This window comes from Gopherus flavomarginatus, chromosome 4 (genome assembly GCF_025201925.1).
Source record: "Gopherus flavomarginatus isolate rGopFla2 chromosome 4, rGopFla2.mat.asm, whole genome shotgun sequence".
Taxonomy (NCBI): domain Eukaryota; kingdom Metazoa; phylum Chordata; order Testudines; family Testudinidae; genus Gopherus; species Gopherus flavomarginatus.
In genome coordinates, this window is record NC_066620.1 from 47,332,065 (window position 1) to 47,356,686 (window position 24,622).

Here is a 24,622-nt window from a genome sequence, read left to right on the forward strand (position 1 = left end):
TACCGTCTGCTGCTGTCATGGGTGCTCCTGGCTGGCCTCGTTGAGATTGGCCGGGGGTGCATGGACAAAAATGGGAATGATTCCCCGGGTCATTCCCTTCTTTATGTTTTGTCTAAAAATAGTCAGTCCTGCCTAGAATATGGGGCAAGTCTACTCGAGAGCCAGAGAGCACAGCTGCTCTGGGTCAGAGCCCCAGGGATCCCACAGAAATGATGAGCTGCATGCCATTCTAGGGAGTGACCCTGCAACAGCCCCACTCATTGCTTCCCTCCTCCCACACCCTTCCTGGGCTACCGTGGCTGTGTCCCTCCATTTGTGTGATGAAGTAATAAAGAATGCAGGAATAAGAAACACTGACTTTTTCGAGAGATAAAATGAGGAGGAGGCAACCTCCAGCTGCTATGATAGTCCAGGGAGTACAGAATCTTTTCTTTAGACGTGAAAGGGGCAGGGGGGGGGGAGGGCTGATGAAGCTCAGGCTCCAGCTGCTATGATGAGGATGGTTACCCAGCATTTTGCACCATCTGCCAAGAATGACAGGGAGTCATTCCCATTTTTTACCCAGGCGCCCCCGGCCGACCTCACCGAGGCCAGCCAGGAGCTCTCACGGGATGGTGACGGTTTTCCACCATTTTGTCCCGTCTGCCATCAGGAAAGGAAGGGGAGGGGATGCTGCTGTTCAGCGCCGCAGACATACAGTGACATTGAAAAATGGCAAGAAACGATTTTTTTCCCTTTTGTTTCACCGGGGGGGGGGGGGAGTTGGTAAATTGACGAGATATACCCTGAAACACCTGGGACAATGTTTTTGACCCTACAGGCATTGGGAGCTCAGCCAAGAATGCAAATGCTTTTCGGAAACTGTGGAGACTGTGGGATAATTGGAGTCCTCAGTCGCCCCTCCCTCCCTCCATGAGTGTCCATTTGATTCTTTGGCTTTCCGTTACGCTTGTCACGCAGCACTGTGCTGAGTCCCTGCTGTGGCCTCTGTCTATCATAGCCTGGAGATTTTTTCAAATGCTTTGTCATTTCGTCTTCTGTAACAGAGCTCTGATAGAACAGATTTGTCTCCCCATACAGCGATCAGATCCAGTATCTCCCGTACGGTCCATGCTGGAGCTCTTTTTGGATTTGGGACTGCATGGCCACCTGTGCTGATCAGAGCTCCACGCTGGGCAAACAGGAAGTGAAATTCAAAAGTTAGTGGGGCTTTTCCTGTCTACCTGGCCAGGGCATCCGAGTTCAGGTTGCTTTCCAGAGCGGTCACAATGGTGCACTGTGGGATACCGCCCGGAGGCCAATACCATTGATTTGCAGCCACGCTAACCCTAATCCGACATGACAATACTGATTTCAGCGCTACTCCTCTTGTCGGGGAGGAATACAGAAACTGGTTTAAAGAGCCCTTTATATCGATATAAAGGGCCTCGTTGTGTGGACGGGTGCAGGGTTAAATTGGTTTAATGTTGCTAAATTTGGTATAAACGCGTAGTGTAGACCAGGCCTTAGTTAGTACGCATTATGTCTCCGGCGTTTAAGGCAGTGAGGAAGCTCCTCCACTCCTGTCTGTTTCTGGCAAGTCTTTCAGTGGTGCCCCAGCTGTGCCCCAAGTTTTTCAGCTCAACTTCCACATCTCTTTGCTGTTTTGGGGCAACCTCATTTTTGCTTACCTTCAGGTGTCCATCTTACAGCTATTCTGGTGGTGGAATCAATTTCCATCTGAAGCGCATGGCCAATCCATCTCCAATGCCTCCTGGTAATGATGATACTCATATCTTCTTTGCTTCACTGTGTGAATAGGATTACTTGTACTCCTGTTCTTTTTCTGGATACAGACTAACACGGCTGCTAGTCTGAAACCTGTGTGAATAGGTCTCCCAGTGTGTGGGGGACGGAGAGGTAAAGATCGCAGGATGTAGACTTCCCCCGTAGCCTTGCTCCTCTGCATCCCCACCGTGTTTTGTGTGTGGCCACAAAATGATAACACTCCCATCACCTTCAATGGTGTGGGCTCAGGCTCTTGGTGAATTTGACAAAGGTAACAGGGTTTTAAAATATTTTCCCTTCCAGTGGCTCATAGAGACCTAAACTAGATATGCATTCTAGATTATTACAAGGTGAGCTGGTATCAGTGTTTATGGTTAAGATTGTGTAAGACTTTCCATGATAAGACTTTCTTCATTTGCTTATAAGTTTTTAGTTTTTTATTTTGTTTAAAGTTTTCTGGGAATTTATCAATGTTTATAACAAAAAATAAAAAACAGATGAAAATCATTCCCCAGAAAACTGCGAAGTTAATTTCCTGCAAATATTAGGGGACCGGGGTGGGGGTGGGGGAATAGAAAGGCAACAAATAAAGAAAAGTAAGAGTGTTGAAAGCAAAAGAGTGGAGAAAGCTACTAGAGGAGAGGCTAGTCTAGATTTGGTTTTGACAGATAAGGAAGAACTGGTTGAGAATTTGAAAGTGGAGGCAACTTGGGTGAAAGTGACCATGAAATGGTAGAGTTCACGATTCTAAGGAATGGTAGGAGGGAGAACAGCACAATACAGACAATGGATTTAAGAAGGCAGACTTTAGCAAACTCAGAGAGTTGGTAGGTAAAATCCCATGGGAAGCAAGTCTTAAGGGGAAAAACAATTGAAGACAGTTGGCAGTTTTTCAAAGAGACATTATTAAGGGCACAAGAGCAAACTATCCCACTGCATAGGAAAGATAGAAAATATGGGAAGAGACCACCCTGTCTTAACCAAGATATCTTCAATGATCTAAAACTCGAAAAAGAGTCCTACAAAAAGTGGAAACGCGGCCAGATTACAAGGGATGAATATAAACAAATAAGTATGTAGGGACAAAATTAGAAAAGCCAAGGCACGAAACGAGATCAAACTAGCTAGGGACATAAAAGGAAACAAAAAATTCTACAAATACATTAGAAGCAAAAGAAAGACCAAGTACAGAGTAGGCCTGTTACTCAATGAGGGGGGAAAGACAATAACAGAAAATGTGGAAATGGCAGAGGTGTTTAATGACTTCTTTGTTCCGGTTTTCATCAAGAAGGTTGGTGGCGATGGGACGTCTGATATAATGAATGCCAGTGAAAGTGAGGTAGGATCAGAGTCTAAAATAGGGAAAGAACAAGTCAAAAATTACTTAGACAAGTTAGATGTCTTCAAATCACCAGGGCCTGATGAAATGCATCCTAGAATATTCAAGGAGTTGACTGAGGAGTTATCTGAGCCTTTAGCAATTATCTTTGAAAAGTCATGGAAGACGGGAGACATTCCAGAAGACTGGAAAAGGGTAAATATAGTGCCCATCTATAGAAAGGAAAATAAGGACAACCTGGGGAATTACAGACCAGACAGCTTACCCTCTGTACCTGGAAAGATAAGGGAGCAAATAATTAAGCAATCAATTTGCAAACACCTAGAAGATAAGGTGATAAATGACAGTCAGCATGGATTTGTTAAGAACAAATCATATCAGACCAACCTGATAGCTTTCTTTGACAGTGTAAGAAGCCTTGTGGATGGGAGGGAAGCAGTAGATGTGGTATATCTTGACTTGTAAGGCTTTTGATACTGTCTCAGGTGACCTCATAAACAAACTAGGAAAATACAACCTAGGTGGAGCTACTGTAAGGTGGGTGCAGACTGGTTGGAAAATTGTTCCCAGAGAGTAGTTATCAATGGTTCACAGTCATGCTGGAAGGGCATAACGAGTGGGGTCCCGCAGTCGGTTCTGGGTCTGATTCTGTTCAATATCTTCATCAGTGATTTAGATAATGGCATAGAGAGTACACTTAAAAAGTTTGCTGACGATACCAAGCTGGGAGGGGTTGCAAGCCCTCTGGAGTATAGGATTAAAATTCAAAATTATCTGGACAAAGTGGAGAAATGATCTGAAGTAAACAGGATGAAATTCAATAAGGACAAATGCAAAGTACTCCACTTAGGAAGGAACAGTCACTTGCACACATACAAAATGGGAAATGACTACCTAGGAAGGAGTACTGTAGAAAGGAATCGGGGGGTCATAGTGGATCACAAGCTAAATATGAGTCAACAGTGTAACTCTGTTGCAAAAAAAGCAAACATCATTCTAGGATGTATTAGTAGGAGTATTGTAAGCAAGACATGAGAAGTAATTCTTCCACTCTACTCTGCACTGATTAGGCCTCAACTGGAGTATTGTGGCCAGTTCTGGGGACCACATTTCAGGAAAGATGTGGACAAATTGGAGAAAGTCCAGAGAAGAGCAACAAAAATTATTAAAGGTCTAGAAAACATGACCTATGAGAGAAGATTGAAAAACTTTGGTTTATTTAGTCTGCAGAAGAGAAAACTCAGAGGGGACATAACAGTTTTCAAGTAGATAAAATGTTGTTACAAGGAGGAGGGAGAAAAATTGTTGTTCTTAAACTCTCAGGATAGGACAAGATGCAATGGGCTTAAATTGCGGCAAGTGCAGTTTAGGTTGGACATTAGGAAAAACTTCCTAACTGTCAGAGTGGTTAAGCACTGGAATAAATTGCCTAGGGATGTGGTGGAATCTCAATCATTGGGGCCTTTTAAGAGCAGGTTGGACAGACACCTGTCAGGGATGGTCTAGATAATACTTAGTTCTGCCTTGACTGCAGGGGACTGGACTAGATGACCTCTTGAGGTCCCTTCCAGTTCTGATTCTAAAAGCAGTTAATGCTGCAGTTTATTTCATGACCTGTACATTAACAGTATGTACATATGTATATCTTCCACTGCATTGGCTTACTTTGACACCCTTGTGTTTACACTTAGATGTGTTTATATTAATTAGTCTACCTAATTTATTGTGTTTTCTTAACATAGTAAATATTCTTGTGTACTTGTGTGGTCCAAAGTTCATGTGAAAATCAGTAAAAACCAAATAGCTTTTGTAAAACCTAGGAATTTTTCAGTAAAAATCAGTAATATTTGGGGAAGCACTGAAATGTCTCCTGCCACTGTGAGTGCCTTGTTATGGTGACACAGCAAAACCATCTTCTCTAATGGTGTGGAGCTGAGGTAGACATTGTATGACCGGTGTTGACCCTAACATGGGTTGGCAACCTTTCAGAAGTGGTGTGCCAGGTCTTCATTTATTCACTCTAATTTAAGGTTTCGCGTGCCAGTAATACATTTTAACATTTTTAGAAGGTCTCTTTCTATAAGTCTATAATATATAACTAAACTATTGTTGTATGTAAAGTAAATAAGGTTACTAAAAAGTTTAAGAAGCTTCATTTAAAATTAAATTAAAATGCAGAACCCCCCCAGACCAGGACCCGGGCAGTGTGAGTGCCACTGAAAATCAGCTCGTGTGCCGTCTTTGGCACCCTTGCCATAGGTTGCCTACCCATGCCCTAACAGTTCTTCAGCTGTCCCACAATGTCCCATTCCCTGCAACAGCAACCACTGTGGTCACAATTGTGAACTCTACGGCCTAGGGTTCCTGGAGACCAGAAGCCACTATCCACCTTAAAATCCCTCACTTATTTTTGAAGTTTCTTTTCCTGATTGCCCAGCTTGGCGAGCACGTTTAGAACGCTCTCTTGTTGTGTGCAGCTGCCCAACCAACCATGCTGGCTCCACACACTAGATGCATTCCTGCCTGGAAAAGACAGGAGGTACTGGATCTCCTGCGCTTGTGGGGAGTAGGGGCTGTGCAAGCACAGCCATAGATGAGATATAGAAACATGGACATATACAAGCAGATTACATGGGGGATGCAGGCAAAGGATTGTGAGAGGGATCAGCAGTAGCACCGTGGGAAAGTGAAGGAACTGTGGCAAGTGTCCCACAAAGCCAGTCAATCTGGTTCTGAGCTGCATATCTACCACTTTGCAAATGAGCTGCCTGCCGTATTTGGTGGACACCCAACCAGCACCCTGCACAACATCATGGACACCTTGTCGGAGACCCCGCCATAAGCAGCGAAGAGAAAGAAGTGGGTGGTGGTGGGGAGATGCAGATGAGGGCTTCAGCCATGCCATGAGCCAGGACCTGCTCGAGACTCCACCGCAGTCTGTCCAGTCCTGCCAACTGAGCATAGTTGAGCCCCAGTGAAGTGGAAGGGACCTCAGGTAAGTGTGTGTATATATTTTTTTCTTTATAATCTTTAAAGAGCGCACCTGCCTCAAGCTAACAAGACACACACATTAACTTTTCATTGTTTAATTTGCATGAGAAGAGGTAGGTGTAGTTTGCATGTGCTTTTTTGTTTTCCCATAGGGCTAGGTGGGGGGTATCGCTGTGCAAAACACTTTATGTACACAAAATGTCCCTTGTATCCTCCTGAGAGATCTCAATGGAGGTTTTCATGGAGATACTCAGCAATTCTCTCCTGAAGGTTTCTGGGGATGGCTGCCTTGTTTTTATCTCTGCAGTAGGCTATGTTTCCCTGCCACTCTGCAATTAGTTTGTCTGGCACCATTGCAGTAAACTGACTAGTGACATATGGGCCTGGGCAACTTCAGGACACCAGTAGCAGTTATGCTTTCTGTGCCTTTGTCATTCTCAAGAGTGAATATCAGCAAATCCACTACTGCTTGTGGAAAATAATGCCAATATTCAGTGCCATTGTCCTATACTCACACCCATGGAATAGGGACCAAAAATTTATTATTTCATGCAGCTGAATTTCCCCCCTCCCCCTGGACATATTCACCATGGCTGGGGCTGGAGAGCGGTGCTGGGCAGAGACACGCCAAAGCTGAAGTGTCAGTAAGCATTCCTTATTAAGGGTTTTTCTCAGAATGAGGGAAGGAAGTTTTGAAACTTGTCTTTTTGTTATGACTGTGTAGCCAGTGATACATCTGTCTGTTTTATATGTAGCTTCTGGTATTATAGCCTTTAGTGGTGCCCCCCCCAGGCCCATAGAATGTCTCACCCAGATAGGGAGGAGAAAGAAGACTGGTGGAAGACCTGTTCAGTGAGATCTTATAAGCCAGTGCTGCATTGGACTGTGAAGAGAGGGGGCCAGTGTGGCAGATGGCACAGAGAAGGAGCGAGTAGACAGGAAGAAATCTCAACAGGAAAAGGAGAGGAAGATGCACAGGGACACAATGGGTCTCCTCAGGTAGCAAATCTAAATGCTGCAGACCCTGGTTGACCTGGAAGTCTACAAATCTCAGACTCCCCATGTCATAAACAGATAGCTAAGGGTTAATGTCTCTTTCACCTGAAGCACCTGACCAGAGGACCAATCAGGAAACCGGATTTTTTTCAACTTTGGGTGGAGGGAATTGTGTGTCTGAAGTCTTTGTTTTCCGTCTGCCTGCTTTCTCTGAGCTTTGGAGAAGTAGTTCTACTTTCTAGTCTCCTGTTTCTAAGTGTAAGGACAAAGAGATCAGATAGTAAGTTATATGGTTTCTTTTCTTTGGTATTTGCATGAATATAAGTGCTGGAGTGCTTTGATTTGTATTCTTTTGGAATAAGGCTGTTTATTCAATATTCTTTTAAGCAATTGACCCTGTGTTGTATCATCTTAATACAGAGAGAACATTTGTACTTATTTTTCTTTCTTTTTATATAAAGCTTTCTTTTAAGACCTGTTGGAGTTTTTCTTTACTTCAGGGAAATTGAGTCTGTACTCACCAGGGAATTGGTGGGAGGAAGAAATCAAGGGGAGATTTGTGTGTTGGATCGCTAGCCTGATTTTGCATTCCCTCTGGGGAAATAGGAAAGTACTTTTGTTTCCAGGATTGGGAACGGAGAGGGGGAGTCCCTCTGTGTAGTTTCACAGAGCTTGTGTCTGTGTAGCTCTCCAGGAGCATCTGGAGGGGGGAAGGGAAAAAGGATTATTTCCCTTTGTTGTGAGACTCAAGGGATTTGGGTCTTGGGGTCCCCAGGGAAGGTTTTTCAGAGGGACCAGAGTGCCCCAAAACACTCTAATTTTTTGGGTGGTGGCAGCAGGTACCAGGTCCAAGCTGGTAACTAAGCTTGGAGGTTTTCATACTAACCCCCATATTTTGGACGCTAAGGTCCAAATCTGGGACTAAGGTTATTACATGAGTGGCAGCTGGTGGGATATAGACAGAATCCAGAAGCCAGTAGGAATATTATATTTTTCTTTTCTCTGCTAAGGGCTTTTTAGCAGAGAGAAACAGTTGGTTTTAAAAGGGAACCAGAGAGAATTTTTTTTTTTTCTCTGCTCTCGCTGGCAGTTTGTGGCTTGCATGTTAAGCGAGAAGCCATTAAGAAACTGTTGAGGGTCTTTTGTCATGCAATAGCCCTCCCATTAGGAGGCAAGTACCAGCACTTATATGCATGCAAATAAAGTGGTTTTTCTGGTTTCCCTTCATTGAACATTAGCTAGAGAGAGAAAAGGAAAAAAGCACTGTTGCTAGGCAGACTCCAGGAGGGAACAGAGCCTGCAGTTCAGAAGATAAACACCGGAGGGCACCCCAACACAAGAAAACAGGAACCATGACTTCTAAGGCAAAAATTGATGCCGAAGAACAAATCAAAGAAGCTGAACACAGGCGACAACTGGAAATAAAACAAAAAGAGATGGAGATGAAAGAAAGAGAAGAACAAATCAAACAGGCAGCACACAAAAGAAAACTAGAGGAAGAAGAGTTCGCCCACCGAAGGAAACAAGAAGAAGAAGAGTTGGCCCACCGCCGAGAAATGGAAAAGCACCAAAAAGAGAATGAAGAGAAGGAAAAACAGAGAAAACATGAACTGGAGTTGGCAAAAGCTGGGCTGCCTGTGCCAGCCAACCCTAACAACCCGGCGCCAAATATTGCTCCACAGCACAGGAAATTTCCCACCTACAAGGCAGGTGATGACACCGAGGCCTTCTTGGAAAATTTTGAAAGAGCCTGTCTTGGGTACAACATCCCCGAAGACCAGTACATGGTAGAATTGAGGTCACAGCTCAGTGGACCTTTAGCAGAGGTGGCAGCTGAAATGCCTAAGCACCAAATGAATGACTATAAACTTTTTCTAACCAAGGCCAGATACAGGATGGGGATAACCCCAGATCATGCCCGTCGGCGCTTCAGAACCCAAAAGTGGAAACCCGAGGTGTCATTTCCCAAACACGCCTACTACATTGCAAAAAACTATGAGGCCTGGATAACAGGAAACAACATTCAAACCTTGGAAGAACTAAACCTCCTCATACAAATGGAACAGTTCTTGGATGGTGTTCCTGAAGACATCACACGGTACATACAAGATGGAAATCCCAAAGATATCGCTGAGGCAGGGGAGATTGGAGCCAAATGGATGGAACTGGCAGAAAGCAAGAAAGCTACTGTCAAGGGGAACGATTACCCCAGGGGGCACACAGACCATAAACCCTACAACCGAGGACAGCCAAAGACCCCACATACCACCCAAGTAAAGCCACAGATACCCTACCCTTCAACCTCACCAGTCTCCAGTAACTCACCTCGGCCCAGTGACCCATCAGATGGAAGATGCTTTAAGTGTAATGAACTGGGACATATCAAGGCCAAGTGTCCCAAGAACACCATGCGAGTGCAATTCATTACACCACCATCACACCAAAGATCCCCAGGCCCGGATGCCTCTCAAATACCCTTGGAGCGAAGGGAAAATTTGAGAGTGGGCGGAAAGAAGGTTACTGCGTGGAGAGACACGGGGGCACAAGTGTCAGCTATCCACCAATCCTTCGTTGACCCCAAATTCATCAACCCAAAGGCCAAAGTTACAATTTACCCCTTCATGTCACAAGCTGTAGACTTGCCTACAGCTCAACTGCCTGTCCAGTACAAAGGCTGGTCAGGAATGTGGACTTTTGCAGTCTATGACAATTATCCTATCCCCATGCTACTGGGGGAAGACTTGGCCAACCAGGTGAGGGGGGCCAAGAGAGTGGGAATGGTTACACGTAGCCAAACCAGGCAAGCTTCCAGACCCATTCCTGTTCCTGAACCGTCCACAGAGGCCCCGTCTGTGTTACCAGAGACCCAGACAGAGGTAGTGGACCCGGATTCCATGCCTACCACTGAAACAGCCACAGCATCTCCAGTCCCAGGCCCGGAACTGGAACAGCAACCAGCACCAGCAAGTGCAACTACATCTTCAAACTCAACGCCAGAGGGCGCCAGCGAGCCAAAACTGGCAGAAGCAACAGACAGCCATACCCAAAAGGCTCAGCCAGAGCCTGAAATACCCTCAGGTGCACCAGCGGAGAGCGGTTCACCAGCAACGGAAACAACCCCATCACCTACATCGCTTCCAGAGGGACCAAGCCCAAGTCCACAGTCTGAGGAAGAACTGGTGACCCCAGCCTCAAGGGAACAGTTCCAGACTGAGCAGGAAGCAGATGACAGCCTTCAGAAAGCTTGGGCGGCGGCACGGAGCACCCCACCGCCTCTCAGCTCTTCTAATCGATCCCGGTTTGTTATAGACCAAGGACTTTTATACAAGGAAATTCTTTCTGGTGGACACCGGGAAGAATGGCAGCCGCAAAAACAGTTGGTGGTTCCAACTAAGTACCGGGAGAAGCTCTTAAGCTTAGCCCATGATCATCCCAGTGGCCATGCTGGGGTGAACAGAACCAAGGACCGGTTGGGGAAGTCCTTCCACTGGGAGGGGATGGGCAAGGACGTTGCCAAGTATGTCCGGTCTTGTGAGGTATGCCAAAGAGTGGGTAAGCCTCAAGACCAGGTCAAGGCCCCTCTCCAGCCACTCCCCATAATTGAGGTCCCATTTCAGCGAGTAGCTGTGGATATTCTGGGCCCTTTCCCAAAAAAGACGCCCAGAGGAAAGCAGTACGTACTGACTTTAGTGGACTTTGCTTCCCGATGGCCGGAAGCAGTAGCTCTAGGCAACACCAGGGCTAACACTGTGTGCCTGGCCCTAACAGACATCTTTGCCAGGGTAGGTTGGCCCTCTGACATCCTTACAGATTCAGGGTCTAATTTCCTGGCAGGGACCATGGAAAAACTGTGGGAAACTCATGGGGTGAATCACTTGGTTGCCACCCCGTACCACCATCAAACCAATGGCCTGGTTGAAAGGTTCAATGGAACTTTGGGGGCCATGATACGAAAATTCATCAACGAATTCTCCAATAATTGGGACCTAGTGTTGCAGCAGTTGCTGTTTGCCTACAGGGCTGTACCACATCCCAGTTTAGGGTTTTCACCATTTGAACTTGTGTATGGTCACGAGGTTAAGGGGCCATTACAGTTGGTGAAGCAGCAATGGGAGGGGTTTACGCCTTCTCCAGGAACTAACATTCTGGACTTTGTAAGCAACCTACAAAGCACCCTCCGACACTCTTTAGCCCTTGCTAGAGAGAACCTAAAGGATGCTCAAGAAGAGCAAAAGGCCTGGTATGACAGACATGCCAGAGAACGTTCCTTCAAGGTAGGAGACCAGGTTATGGTCTTGAAGGCGCAACAGGCCCATAAAATGGAAGCATCATGGGAAGGGCCATTCACGGTCCAAGAGCGCCTGGGAGCTGTAAACTACCTCATAGCATTTCCCAATTCCTCACTAAAGCCTAAAGTGTACCATGTTAATTCTCTCAAGCCTTTCTATTCCAGAGACTTACAGGTTTGTCAGTTTACAGTCCAGGGAGAGGATGCTGAGTGGCCTGACGGTGTCTACTACGACGGGAAAAAAGACGGTGGCGTGGAAGAGGTGAACCTCTCAACCACCCTGGAACGTCTGCAGCGGCAACAAATCAAGGAGCTGTGCACTAGCTTCGCCCCATTGTTCTCAGCCACCCCAGGACGGACTGAACGGGCATACCACTCCATTGATACAGGTAATGCTCACCCAATTAGAACCCCACCCTACCGAGTGTCTCCTCATGCCCAAGCTGCTATAGAACGGGAGATCCAGAACATGCTACAGATGGGTATAATCCACCCATCTACCAGTGCATGGGCATCTCCAGTGGTTCTGGTACCCAAACCCGATGGGGAAATACGCTTTTGCGTGGACTACCGTAAGCTAAATGCTGTAACTCGTCCGGACAACTATCCAATGCCACGTACCGATGAGCTATTGGAAAAGTTGGGACGTGCCCAGTTCATCTCTACAATAGACTTAACCAAGGGGTACTGGCAAGTACCGCTAGATGAACCTGCCAAGGAGAGGTCAGCATTCGTCACCCATGCGGGGGTGTATGAATTCAATGTCCTTCCTTTCGGCCTTCGAAATGCACCCGCCACCTTCCAGAGGCTGGTAGATGGTCTACTAGCTGGACTGGGAGAATTTGCAGTTGCCTACCTCGATGATGTGGCCATTTTTTCAGACTCCTGGGCCGAACACCTACTACACCTGGAAAAGGTCTTTGAGCGCATCAGGCAGGCAGGACTAACTGTTAAGGCCAAAAAGTGTCAAATAGGCCAAAACAGAGTGACTTACCTGGGGCACCAGGTGGGTCGAGGAACCATAAACCCCCTACAGGCCAAGGTGGATGCTATCCAAAAGTGGCCTGTCCCACGGTCCAAGAAGCAGGTCCAATCCTTCTTAGGCTTGGCCGGATACTACAGGCGATTTGTACCACACTACAGCCAAATCGCTGCCCCACTGACCGACCTGACCAAAAAGACCCAGCCAAATGCAGTTAAGTGGACTGATGAGTGTCAAAAGGCCTTTACCCAACTTAAGGCAACGCTCATGTCTGACCCTGTGCTCAGGGCCCCGGACTTTGACAAGCCATTCCTAGTAACCACGGATGCATCTGAGCGTGGTATAGGAGCAGTGCTCATGCAGGAAGCAACAGATCACAACTTCCATCCTGTCGTGTTTCTCAGCAAGAAACTGTCTGAGAGGGAAAGTCACTGGTCAGTCAGTGAAAAGGAATGCTATGCCATTGTGTACGCCCTGGAAAAGCTACGCCCATATGTTTGGGGACGGCGGTTCCAACTACAAACTGACCATGCTGCACTAAAGTGGCTTCATACTGCCAAGGGGAACAACAAGAAACTTCTTCGTTGGAGTTTAGCTCTCCAAGATTTTGATTTTGAAATTCAACACATCACAGGAGCTTCTAATAAAGTTGCTGATGCACTCTCCCGTGAGAGTTTCCCAGAATTCAGTAGTTAAAAAGTGTTCTTAAAATGTAGAAGTCTGTTAGTTATATACTTAGTAGTATATGTAAAGGTGCATGTGTTGTAGTAATCTGTTTATTTTAAAGTTCTAGAAGGAAATCGCCGCCAGTGAGCTTCCCCACTGTCTGCAATTTGGGGGGCGTGTCATAAACAGATAGCTAAGGGTTAATGTCTCTTTCACCTGAAGCACCTGACCAGAGGACCAATCAGGAAACCGGATTTTTTTCAACTTTGGGTGGAGGGAATTGTGTGTCTGAAGTCTTTGTTTTCCGTCTGCCTGCTTTCTCTGAGCTTTGGAGAAGTAGTTCTACTTTCTAGTCTTCTGTTTCTAAGTGTAAGGACAAAGAGATCAGCTAGTAAGTTATATGGTTTCTTTTCTTTGGTATTTGCATGAATATAAGTGCTGGAGTGCTTTGATTTGTATTCTTTTGGAATAAGGCTGTTTATTCAATATTCTTTTAAGCAATTGACCCTGTGTTGTATCATCTTAATACAGAGAGAACATTTGTACTTATTTTTCTTTCTTTTTATATAAAGCTTTCTTTTAAGACCTGTTGGAGTTTTTCTTTACTTCAGGGAAATTGAGTCTGTACTCACCAGGGAATTGGTGGGAGGAAGAAATCAAGGGGAGATTTGTGTGTTGGATCGCTAGCCTGATTTTGCATTCCCTCTGGGGAAATAGGAAAGTACTTTTGTTTCCAGGATTGGGAACGGAGAGGGGGAGTCCCTCTGTGTAGTTTCACAGAGCTTGTGTCTGTGTAGCTCTCCAGGAGCATCTGGAGGGGGGAAGGGAAAAAGGATTATTTCCCTTTGTTGTGAGACTCAAGGGATTTGGGTCTTGGGGTCCCCAGGGAAGGTTTTTCAGAGGGACCAGAGTGCCCCAAAACACTCTAATTTTTTGGGTGGTGGCAGCAGGTACCAGGTCCAAGCTGGTAACTAAGCTTGGAGGTTTTCATACTAACCCCCATATTTTGGACGCTAAGGTCCAAATCTGGGACTAAGGTTATTACACCCCACCCTTTGCAGTCTTAGAGAACTCCATGGTTAACCGCTCCCTATATCCCCCAGCATATCACATGGCATCTCATGCTGCATCCTATCCGTACCACTCCGTGCCAGGGGATAGCAAGGAAAACTGCAGTTTCACATACACTAATCATGGTTCTCAGGGATTAGTGTTTGTGAAGTCACAACGAACAGTGTTTGTGAACTGAAAGCAACAGAAATTGTAATTTGTAATTTGTGTTTGTAATTGGAAAGGCGGCAAAGTTTCATTCTGTTAATTTATGTTTTCAAGATTGTATTGCATTGCTTGTATTTTTTCACATTGTTTTTCTGCACTGTTTTTGACACTTAATTTTATTCTCCAAAAATAGAAATTTATTATCATCTTTAGTAGTTCTCAGCACACATTGAAGAATGCCTATCGGTATTCAAAGCGCATGACACTGTAAGTGGACAGCAAGCACCACACATTTCCTAGTAGCAGCCAAAGCTTACTCCTGGGGGGGAGGTTCTGTGCAAGTGCAGAATTAATGCTCCCTGCAGATTCCTCGTCGCAGGCAGAATAATTGATTCTGATGGAGAGGTGAAGAGAAGCCATGAGGGGGTCATTCTGCAATTACATCTTTCACCCACCCATCTGATGTGGCACCAGAAGAGAGAGCAGCTGGCGCAAGGATTGGATCAGTCAGCTGTGGAGAGAGAGGGGCCAGAGACGGCCTTCATTACAGCACTGTGCCCATGGGGCCAGGTGAAGCATAGGATATGTGAGGGGTGGGGAGGGAACGACACAGTGCAGGGCACACATAGCTGCTGGGGGAATCACACAGATGGGGGTTCAGAAAGGTTGGGGGGCAGACGGGTGTAGGCACAGGAGCTAAGGGGTGACAACATTAAGGCAGGAGCTGAATGGGAGTAGTGGTGCAGGGAGACGAGCATCTATGCCTGACTGAGTCACAGTCCTGCTTAGCAGGAGATGATTAACGTCCTACGCACTTGCATGATAATGGCTCCCACTGTGGTTTTTCCAAAATTATTTCCATTGCCAGTTTCCCGGGTGCGATCGCTGCTCTCTTCACTGTCAATGCAGCTATCATTCTGGAGTCCCTATGGTGGACAGTTGTGGTGAGCTTAGCACATAGATCCAGGAATGTAGCTGTTTGCGTCTGAAAGTTTCAGAGCCATTGCTCGTCTAAAATCTGAATTATGTGATTCCACTGGTTAGTGCTCATTTCTCAAGCCCAGAAGCAGTGCTCCACCATCTGCAGCTGTTTGGTGAACGGCACCAACAACCTTAAATTGTTTTGCGTTATGTCCCTCAGCAGACTGTCCTTGGGGAAATCATCATGTTGTGGTACTTCCTCTAGGTCTTCATATACAAGAGGTTCAAGTGTCCTGTATTGGCAACATTCATGAGAATAGTGTAGAGCTCTGTGGGCTCCAGGCTTCCGTCAGAGATAGTGGACAGCAAAAAGTGCTGTGTGGGTTGGTGAGATTTTAAAATAAGGTGCTAAAATTATGGGATATGCATGGTACCATGAGATGAAGAATGTTGCATATTGGGAACTTGATCTCTAGCTCCCAGAGTTCTCTGGGTGAGTCATTCTATCCCATAGCACATGGCAAAAAATTCCCAAAAGGCATTGCACCAGATGACAGTGCAGGGCATAGTGGGATACCCCCCTTTGGTGCACCAGTTTTGCATCACCATAAGCACTCCTTGCGAGTACATGCTGTGCTGACGCAAGTAGTCGAGTATGCATGCGCACGAGCAACATACTAATTCTGGCAGCTGTACACTGATACAAATTCTGGGGATAAAAGTTTGTAGTGTAGACCTGGTCCTAAGGTACTACAGTAAGAACAATATTAAAAAGGTCCATGAAGAAATTAATAATTCTGTATTCAGTGCAGGTCTTGTGGAAAAAGTAGCATATGAGCATATAATTAAAGACTGTATCATAATGTATATGCACATGGGGGCTGTAATTAAGATTGTACAAGGAACCTTAATTCTGACATTTCTTAACTTGAGTGAGTGCTTGACTCTGAATCCTTAGCATTTTTCTTTTTTACAAAGATTTTCAGACATAATTATAGAAATTAAACTACTTGAAATAGTCACTGGGGTTTCTAGCGTGATGGACAGTGTTTCACTTTTTACTGAAAAAGAAAAATAGTTTATTTTTGCTATAGTAATGAGACAGAACCAAGAGAAATTTAAAGAAACTGTGCTATGCTTACACCTGCAGAAATTTTAAAATGTTTTACATACCAGGAGCCAAATTTTAAGTCACAGCCTTCTATTTTTCTTGAATTAGAGGCTGAATTGAAACTGGCCGAAACATAAACCTGCTACTTTTGTATTTTATGGCACTTATCAGGCTTAATAGTAACTGAAAATGGTTTCTACAAAGGCATTCCCTTCCCTGTTTCCCTTCGCTTCCTGATTAATCCTGCAGTGAAAATATAATGCTGAACTTCCCTTTTATAACATCAGGCCATGAAGTCAAATGCAGGATTATGATCAAGAATGAGGGAAGACTGGTCTGTAAGAGAAATGTATAGATGTCTTATCTAGATTTACTGTACGGTCAGTCACAGAATGACAGGCCAAGTAAATGTGTGTGCATAAAGCAGTGTTCTCGTATGAAATTTCTTCCGTAAAGAAGGACTTCCATAATTATTATTATTATTTTTTTTTTCAGTGTGTAACATTCCGACTGTAGCATTGCAATGAAGAGGAGGAAAATTGGTTTATGGAAATATTGGCTGTGGGTTGTCAGTCAGATTGACAGATCAATAACTACTGCCCTTCAGTACAATGCAGGAACACTTTTCCTTTGTAATTCTTATTGATCACTTTCTGTGCTATAATATAAGCTCTGTATTGCATAGTGTAGGACTTTTTGTCTTTGTTCTTTTGTTTGTTTTTGTTCACAGGAAAATGTACTTGTTTTTTGTTTGTCTTTTTACAGCTTGGCACGGCAATTGGCTTCTTGTTACCACCAGTTCTGGTTCCAAACACAGTTGATGATACTGATCTAATGGGGCATAATATCAGCATCATGTTCTATGGAACAGCAGCAGTATCCACACTTTTATTCTTATTAACAGGAGTTGGTAAGTGAAACATTTCATATAGTGACTGTGAGCAGAGGAATCTAATAGTGACTCTAAATTCCATGAACTTCATCTTTTAGAACAAATTGCAAACCCTACTTCTCTGACTTAGCTTTCCTTGGAATAAACTTATCAGTGTCTCACACCAAACATCTGCTTTCTGTCGCGATACTCTTAGCAAGTGGTAAATTAAATTTTCTTGGTTTTTGTTCTTGGGAGGTGCTGCTTACTATAACGGTAAGGGCTGTATAAGTGTCTAGATAGGTTGAATTCATTTGTAAGTTTTGTTTGGGTAAAATAGTGTTTGCCTGCATTTAACCATGCTATGCCATGTTGTGTGTTGGCCCTGAGCTGTAGAAAAAGACCTAAATAGACTTAGGCTAGTCTGTACTAAAAAAGGTTTGCAGGAATAGCTGTATTGGCAAACTCTCCTAGTATAGATGCAGCTTATACCCAAAAGTGCTTTTGTCAGGATAGCGAATACTAGTTCCCTAAATTATATGAGCTGTACCCGCAAAAGCACTTTTTTTTTTTTTTTTTTTTTTTTTTTTTTTTTTGCCAGTATAACTGCATCTAAGCTAGAGCTTTTGCTGGTATAAAACGTTATTTAAAAAGAAAAATCACAACCCTAACTGATGTTTCTACACCGGCAGATGTTTTAAGAGTAGATTTAGCCTCTGTTTCCTGTTTTAACTTTAAACCAGTTGAAATGCCATTGGAGCAAAAAAACTGAGAATAAGCTTCTATAAATTGTACACTGATACTTGAGGGGGTTTCTGCATGTTACCTCTTGTGAGATGTGCCCCAAGGTGTTGCTGAGCTTTGGGAACTTGCTCAAAAAGCAGTGGGTGTTGGGATTGCACAAGCATCCCCTCAACGCACTGAATGTTCACAGGTGAGATTGTAAGAGCTTGGCCCCAGTTGCTTCAGTATCTTCCTTTTCTGTGGCTAGCTGCAGGCGTAGCAATGCAAAGCTCCCTCAGTTTTGCTTCAGATCAGAGATCGATGGAAACGCATTTAGAGATGTGTTCTTGTTGGGACTGGAGCAGAATTCTCCTATTCTGTGGATTTGTATGTACATTGGTGATTACACAGGACAAGCCCTGTGTCATTCTGATCCCTCCTGTTTGGGCCAAGTAGTATAGGTATGTGCATCTTCTGGATCTGTCATGGTTGTCTTCGGTGTCTTCAGAATGCCTAGCCCAAGAAGACAGCCTTGTTCTGCATCCTCAGGCCAAAGTCTCTTCATCTTGCAGCTTGGATTATGAAACATCAGCTTCTGATCTAGCATGTCCAGTAAAGTTGCATTTTTTTACTACAATCCATAAAACCCTCCAGTATTACCACCAGATATGGACAAGGTTATCTCTGTTGGCAGCAGATAACGTCTTCATGCCCTGCTCCCTCTTAGTCTATTTTTGGACTTCTTGTTGTAACTGGTATCAGAGGGGTAGCCGTGTTAGTCTGGATCTGTAAAAGCAGCAAAGAATCCTTTGGCACCTTATAGACTAACAGACGTTTTGGAGCATGAGCTTTCGTGGGTGAATACCCACTTCCTCAGATAGCTCATGCTCCAAAACGTCTGTTAGTCTATAAGGTGCCACAGGATTCTTTGCTTGTTGTAACTGAAGTCTCTCTATTTTCTGCCATTCCTTCGGTTGACAACTGTAAAATCTTCAGCCATCCCAACATCAGGAGATTCCCTAAATGACTGACGTCAGTTCAAAGAAGTGTTCAGAAACAGGATCTCTGCTTAATGCTGCCAGAGTTAGAGTACTTCTTTTGAACCCTGGGGACAGTGTTCTTTATTCCGCTGGTTGCTAAAAACCAGCGCACAACAGCAGCATCCACAGGACGCAGGCTGTGTGTAGCATGCTAGTGCACAGCAGATTTACATCTATGATAAATGAAAGAGTTGCAGGCTTTCATAGTTGATATACTCCCTTTGCTTTATTTCACATGGACAAATATGTCCATATTCCTCATGTATAACTTTTACCTATAGTTGAGTTTGATTTCCTCCTACACCAGATATTTCATATGTCTTTATGTGCTTTGTTTTAGTGGTTCCACCTACAGTGAAAAAGGAGAAATGCTAAATTGTCAAATATAGCTGAATGGCACTTGGACAATTATTGACACTGTTTTTATATCCGCAGGATATTGAGCTAGTACAGTATGACTATGTCTTTAGAGAGATACACAAAAGTCAGAAAGATTTTAATGGGTTCATTGGCCTATTTGTATCCAAAAGATCCCTAAAGAAACTCCGGAGCCAATGGTATATTTACAGAAATCCAATTTTTAATACTGTAAATAAAAGAAGTTATACTACAGACTGTTAAGGGTCTCATACAAACTCATACCAAAGCATGTAAATTCAGGTACCACTGAAACTCTGTTCTTGCCCTATTCTCTTGTGTTGTAGAATCTTTAAGGATTGGGAAATTCACCCTTCTGTAGAGGGTCTGCATGAAGACTCTGTACTATTTAAGCCCTTTAAAATGGTACATAAACAGTATAGAGGTCCTTGGCAGGTCGTCTGCACAAAGTTGTGATTTTTTTTTTCTTTCCATCTTCTGACCTTTATGTCACAAATGTTGTAATACTGAGATATAATGGAGTTAGCATAGCAATGCACTTTCGGCGTTATAACTAGATAAGGGAGCTAGACTGACCCTCATTTTGCCACTGTCAGCAGAACATCTAAATACTTAAGGGCTAGGTGATCTGATTAATATGATCCCGCGTCATTCCAGAATGGATTGATTTTAATCATGATATAAATCAGCAAGCAGAAAACCTTGATTTAAATAATCACTTCTAATCTTGTTTTGCTTTTGTACTTTTTAGTTATTTTCCTAAATAATAGCTGATTCTCATTGGTTGGTAACAATTGAAATATGTTGATTTGCTATTAAATATAGCCCATACACTAAGTTTTTGGTGCTACTTTTTACTAAACTATATCTAGTCACATTTATTTTAGCAGTTTTATACTTTAACATACATTCAGTTTGTCTTCATTTTTATATTTTTATTGTATTAGAAAATGAAGAATGACACATTCCTTGTTTGTTAGATGATTTTTTTATTTGTTTTTAACTTGTGATTTATGGCAAATTGAATTTGAATGGAAATTGAAATTCAGTTAAATACACAAGAACAGCATTTTAAAATTGCTTTTATTAAACTACTTTAAATATTCTGGATACATACAAAAACAAATAAGTTAATCAAAACATGTTTTGCATTCAAACTGATTTATTAATCAAAGAAAGTACTGTCTGTAGAGAGTGGTTTGAAGTAATTGTTTCTTGTCTGCATGTCCTTCAAGATTTTAGGGCTAGTCGATCTCTGACATCTTGTTTTTATTCAGTCATTGGAGGAGGAAAACAAGCTTTCCTGCTTTTTCAGCTCCCAGTCAGTTGCTTATCTTTTGAATTGACTAGTCATTGAACAGAACTAGTGGAATGAACTGAAATGAAGAAAATATTCTCTCTGCATCTGCAGAAGAAGCTACTGCTGTCAAAAGCTGGTTTAGCACTTCAACAAATGCTGGTTCCAGGTACTTAGCCAGTGACTTCCATCAGTTGAATGGGTTGACTCTAAAACATAGGCAGCAAATGTACTGATGAAAAATATATATATTTAAACGATTTTAATAGATTATCATATGTTTAGGCCTTAATATAGGTTGTCATAGATTGTGTTAGCAATGTTAGCCAAAAAGAATATCTCCCATCTAACTAGGATTCAAAGATGCTTTCAAGGAGGGTCAGCTGACTTCCTCTTTAGTACAAGGACAAGATAGAGCATGAGACGGAGCAATCAGCAGTTTAACACTGTTCCCTTTTTTGCCAGTCCTCTAATGCGGTGGTTATTTAAGCAGTCTGCAAAAGACTGTTGTTACTATAGAACAGTGGTTTTCAACCTGTGGTCTGTGGACCCGGGGGTCCGCAGACTATGCCTAAGATTTCCAAAGGGGTCCACATCTCCATTCAAAATTTTTTTGGGGTCCGCAAATGAGAAAAGGTTGAAAATCACAGTTTTAATGTAAGGGACAACGACACAAATCAGATTTTCTCAAGTTTTATTCTTCAGTTATCTGTGGGGCCAATCAGAAAGAAAAGAACTGAGTTACTGTAACTTGACAAGTTTCCAGTGAAACAAAATGGTCTCCCTTGAAGTATATCCAGAGTAAAGAACTCTTAGGGCTTATTTACATGAACATTTAGTTCGCAGGAGGCAAGGGTGTAAATATCCTAACCTGCCTTGCTGTGGATTAACTGTGCATGTGGACCCTGCTGACACACTGTACCAGTTCATTAATGTGTTTTGATCTAGTCCCATCTCAGAGAGGACTAGATCAAAGAGTGCTAACGAATTGTTTATGTGCAGAGCAGGGTCCACGTGGGCATTTAGTTCACAGCAGACTATTGTGGGGTAGATTCAGACCCCACCTACTGCAGACTAATTATTCGTGTACACAAGCCCTTAATCTTGGTCCTTTACTCTCAACCAGGAGGAAAATAAGCTCTTTAAAAAGAAGTGATGGTGGAGGCTTACCAATATTAATGCTTCGGTTTCAGGATTTGAACGGTTGCATCTTCTTTCTGAACTGAAGTTATCTCAAGGTGTATTTAGGGACGTGCTGACGCACTGGCTTGTTTACTTGTGGGACTTCAACTACAAACTGGGCCAGGTCCAAGTAGAGTGGAATATGTTGACCCTGGTGTGGGTAAGCTGTTCAGTCATGTTGAAAAGAGAGAGACATAGTGCTCTGAATAGTGTGCCAATTAATTTGTGCCAATTACTTTATGCCACAGCATGACTAAATTAGCATGGAACAGATGCAAAATGTTTCTAGAGTATGTTTGTCAGTAGCGCTCCAACCAGAGTGAATGGAAGAGTGAATGGAGGGGGCATCTTCAGACTGGCTAGATCTCGTTGGAGGATAAAGTTAGAATGGAAGACGTTTGTTTACGCTTTCATAAAAATCTACTTTACAATGTTTCTTAAACCGAAAAATTTTGTATTCACGTAAAATCCCAAGCCATTACTCAAGGCAAACTGGTAAAGATTAGTAGGGTGAAAAATTCTATTAATGTTGTTCTTTTGTGTTTGTTCTAGTGTTTGATGAAAAGCCTAAATTTCCTCCAAGCCAGGCTCAAGCAGTTCTCCAGGACGTTCCTCCTGAAGATTACTCTTATAAACAATCAATAATTAACCTGTTCAGAAATATTCCTTTTGTGCTTTTGCTGATCAGTTATGGTGAGTGTTGCCTTCTGTCTTTAAGCTGATAATAAAGGCTAGATACGTTCCTAGAGTCCATCTGATCTTTGCAATGCCATCACTCATTTAGCAACTTGAGACCAAAAACTGTGGGTGGCCTGTGGTCTTCTCAAAAACTGTGAGCGGAATTCAGTGCATCATGGTACTTTTGGATGAAGCAGGTAGATGAATGGCTGTCATTAGCTCTACTCCTGACATCCTTCACCCGCTATAGAAGAAGGACTACTTACACTAATTGTACTAGCACTTCTGGCATTCAAATTGGGCCTGGAATGACTGAAGCTTAATTGATGTGAAGCCTTGACATCATAGTCTTTATAGCTGCTAAATGATTGAGAGAGTAGTTCTGGGAGGACAAATGTCACTTACAGTGTAGATGCAGTCTGGGAGAGCAAGACTTGCTGAGGAAAGTAGGTTTATTGCTTATTGCAGGGTCGGCAGCCTTTTGGCACATGGCTCACTAGGGTAAGCACCCTGGCGGGCTTGGCCAGTTTACCTACCTGCCGCGTCCGCAGGTTCGGCCAATCGTGGCTCCCACTGGCTGTGGTTTGCCGCTCCTGGCCAATGGGGGCTGTGGGAAGTGGTGGCCAGCACATCCCTCAGCCCGCACCGCATCTCGCAGCCCCCGTTGGCCTGGAGCAGCGAACTGCGGCCACTGGGAGTCACAATCGGCGGAACCTGCGGACACAGCAGGTAAACAAACCGGCCCGACCCGCCAGGGTGCTTACTCTGGCGAGCCACGTGTCAAAGGTTGCCTGCCCCTGGCTTGTTGTTTTGTTTTTCTCTGATGTGTGGAAGACCTAGGGAAACAAACTGTGGGAACAATGAAGCTGATGGTATACAAAATGCTTTTAAATGCACAAAGCAAACTCACTGAGGAAAACATAAATATATCTTCTGTAATATCTTTAAGTTATTGTTATCTTAATTATCATTTTTAAGCATAGGTAAAATACATTCAGACACGTGTGTCTTTTTTTTCTTTTTTTTTTAATTTACATGCCTCCTTTTAAGGAATAGCTAACATAGACCCCTAAAGTTGTCGTTCTAATTCTCCTCATCCAGACAGATGGTGGCTTGAATGCTAGCCCTGAGAGTCTGGGCACAGATTATACGGGGAGGGTGGGGGCGCTTTAGGATACAGAGAAACCCTTAAAAAAAATGCAATAAGTAGACATCTTGCTGGTGACTTAATGAATTTCCTGGTGGGGAACATTGCTTCTTTCAATGTAAACGTTTGATTATTATTGACACTTAGGATATGGTTAATGATATGGAGGGTACATCATGTTGTTTTGCTATTGCAGGTATGATGACTGGGGCATTTTATTCTGTCTCCACATTATTGAACCAAATGATAGTAACACATTATCCGGTAAGTTTCTCTTGAAGCCTTTGCTTTTTCATTTGTATATTTGTAGAGTTAGTGTCCCAGATGTTTTGTAGGCATTTTTGTGTGACCAAGGATTCAGAGTCTCATTTGTAGTCCCTTTAAAATTGCATGCTCCATACAGTTATGGAGGTGATAAGTACTAGTGTTTGTGCTTATAACTGTCATGAGGCCTGAGAGTCTGACTCCTTGAGTGGAAGTGAGTTATTAATAAAAACCATATAAATATTTGTTGAAAGGGAGAAGAAGTGAATGCTGGGAGGATTGGCTTGACACTGGTGGTAGCAGGAATGGTGGGTTCCATTATTTGTGGTTTGTGGCTGGATTACACCAAAACTTACAAGTAAGTGAGTGGAGTTGGGATGGGCAGGGGTAGGTGGATGTGCAATTGTGTTAAAGGGAAAAAAAGTCTTCTATAAAAATGTAAAGATTCAAGTGCCCCTTTGTGGAAGGGAGAAGGGAAATGATTAAAAAAAATCAGTATGTCTATGATTTTTCTTTGTCCTTGAGGGAGTGCCATGGCTGAGACTGTGGGAAGCGTCTTAGACTCAATCTCATTGGTTTCTGGCCAGGGAGAAGTTGGAGCAAGGTTGGGCTGAGTCCACTATGATGTGATGTGAATTTGTAGGGGTTTCTGTCTGTCCCTGTGGCTGGAGAATGCGTGCATGATGTTAGCAAAATAGGAAAGGCATCTTGGGTTCCAGCAGTCCCACCGCTCCATTTTATCTTGCTCCAGTTTTTACCCATC

At 43.6% G+C, this 24,622-nt stretch overlaps 1 protein-coding gene across 2 annotated transcripts in view; it reads left to right on the top strand.

The window, feature by feature from the left end:
* The window catches only part of FLVCR1 (FLVCR heme transporter 1), a 38,349-nt gene that overhangs the window by 4,867 nt on the left and 8,860 nt on the right, over positions 1 to 24,622 (top strand). For both annotated transcript variants that reach the window (XR_007773994.1, XM_050950230.1), the window contains exons 2-5: positions 17,045 to 17,189; positions 22,323 to 22,463; positions 23,792 to 23,859; positions 24,114 to 24,217. Coding sequence is in view for 1 of the 2 variants with exons in the window: in XM_050950230.1 (XP_050806187.1) it covers positions 17,045 to 17,189; positions 22,323 to 22,463; positions 23,792 to 23,859; positions 24,114 to 24,217 (458 nt within the window). In the remaining variant the exon portion in view is untranslated. The remainder of the gene's footprint in view (positions 1 to 17,044; positions 17,190 to 22,322; positions 22,464 to 23,791; positions 23,860 to 24,113; positions 24,218 to 24,622) is intronic.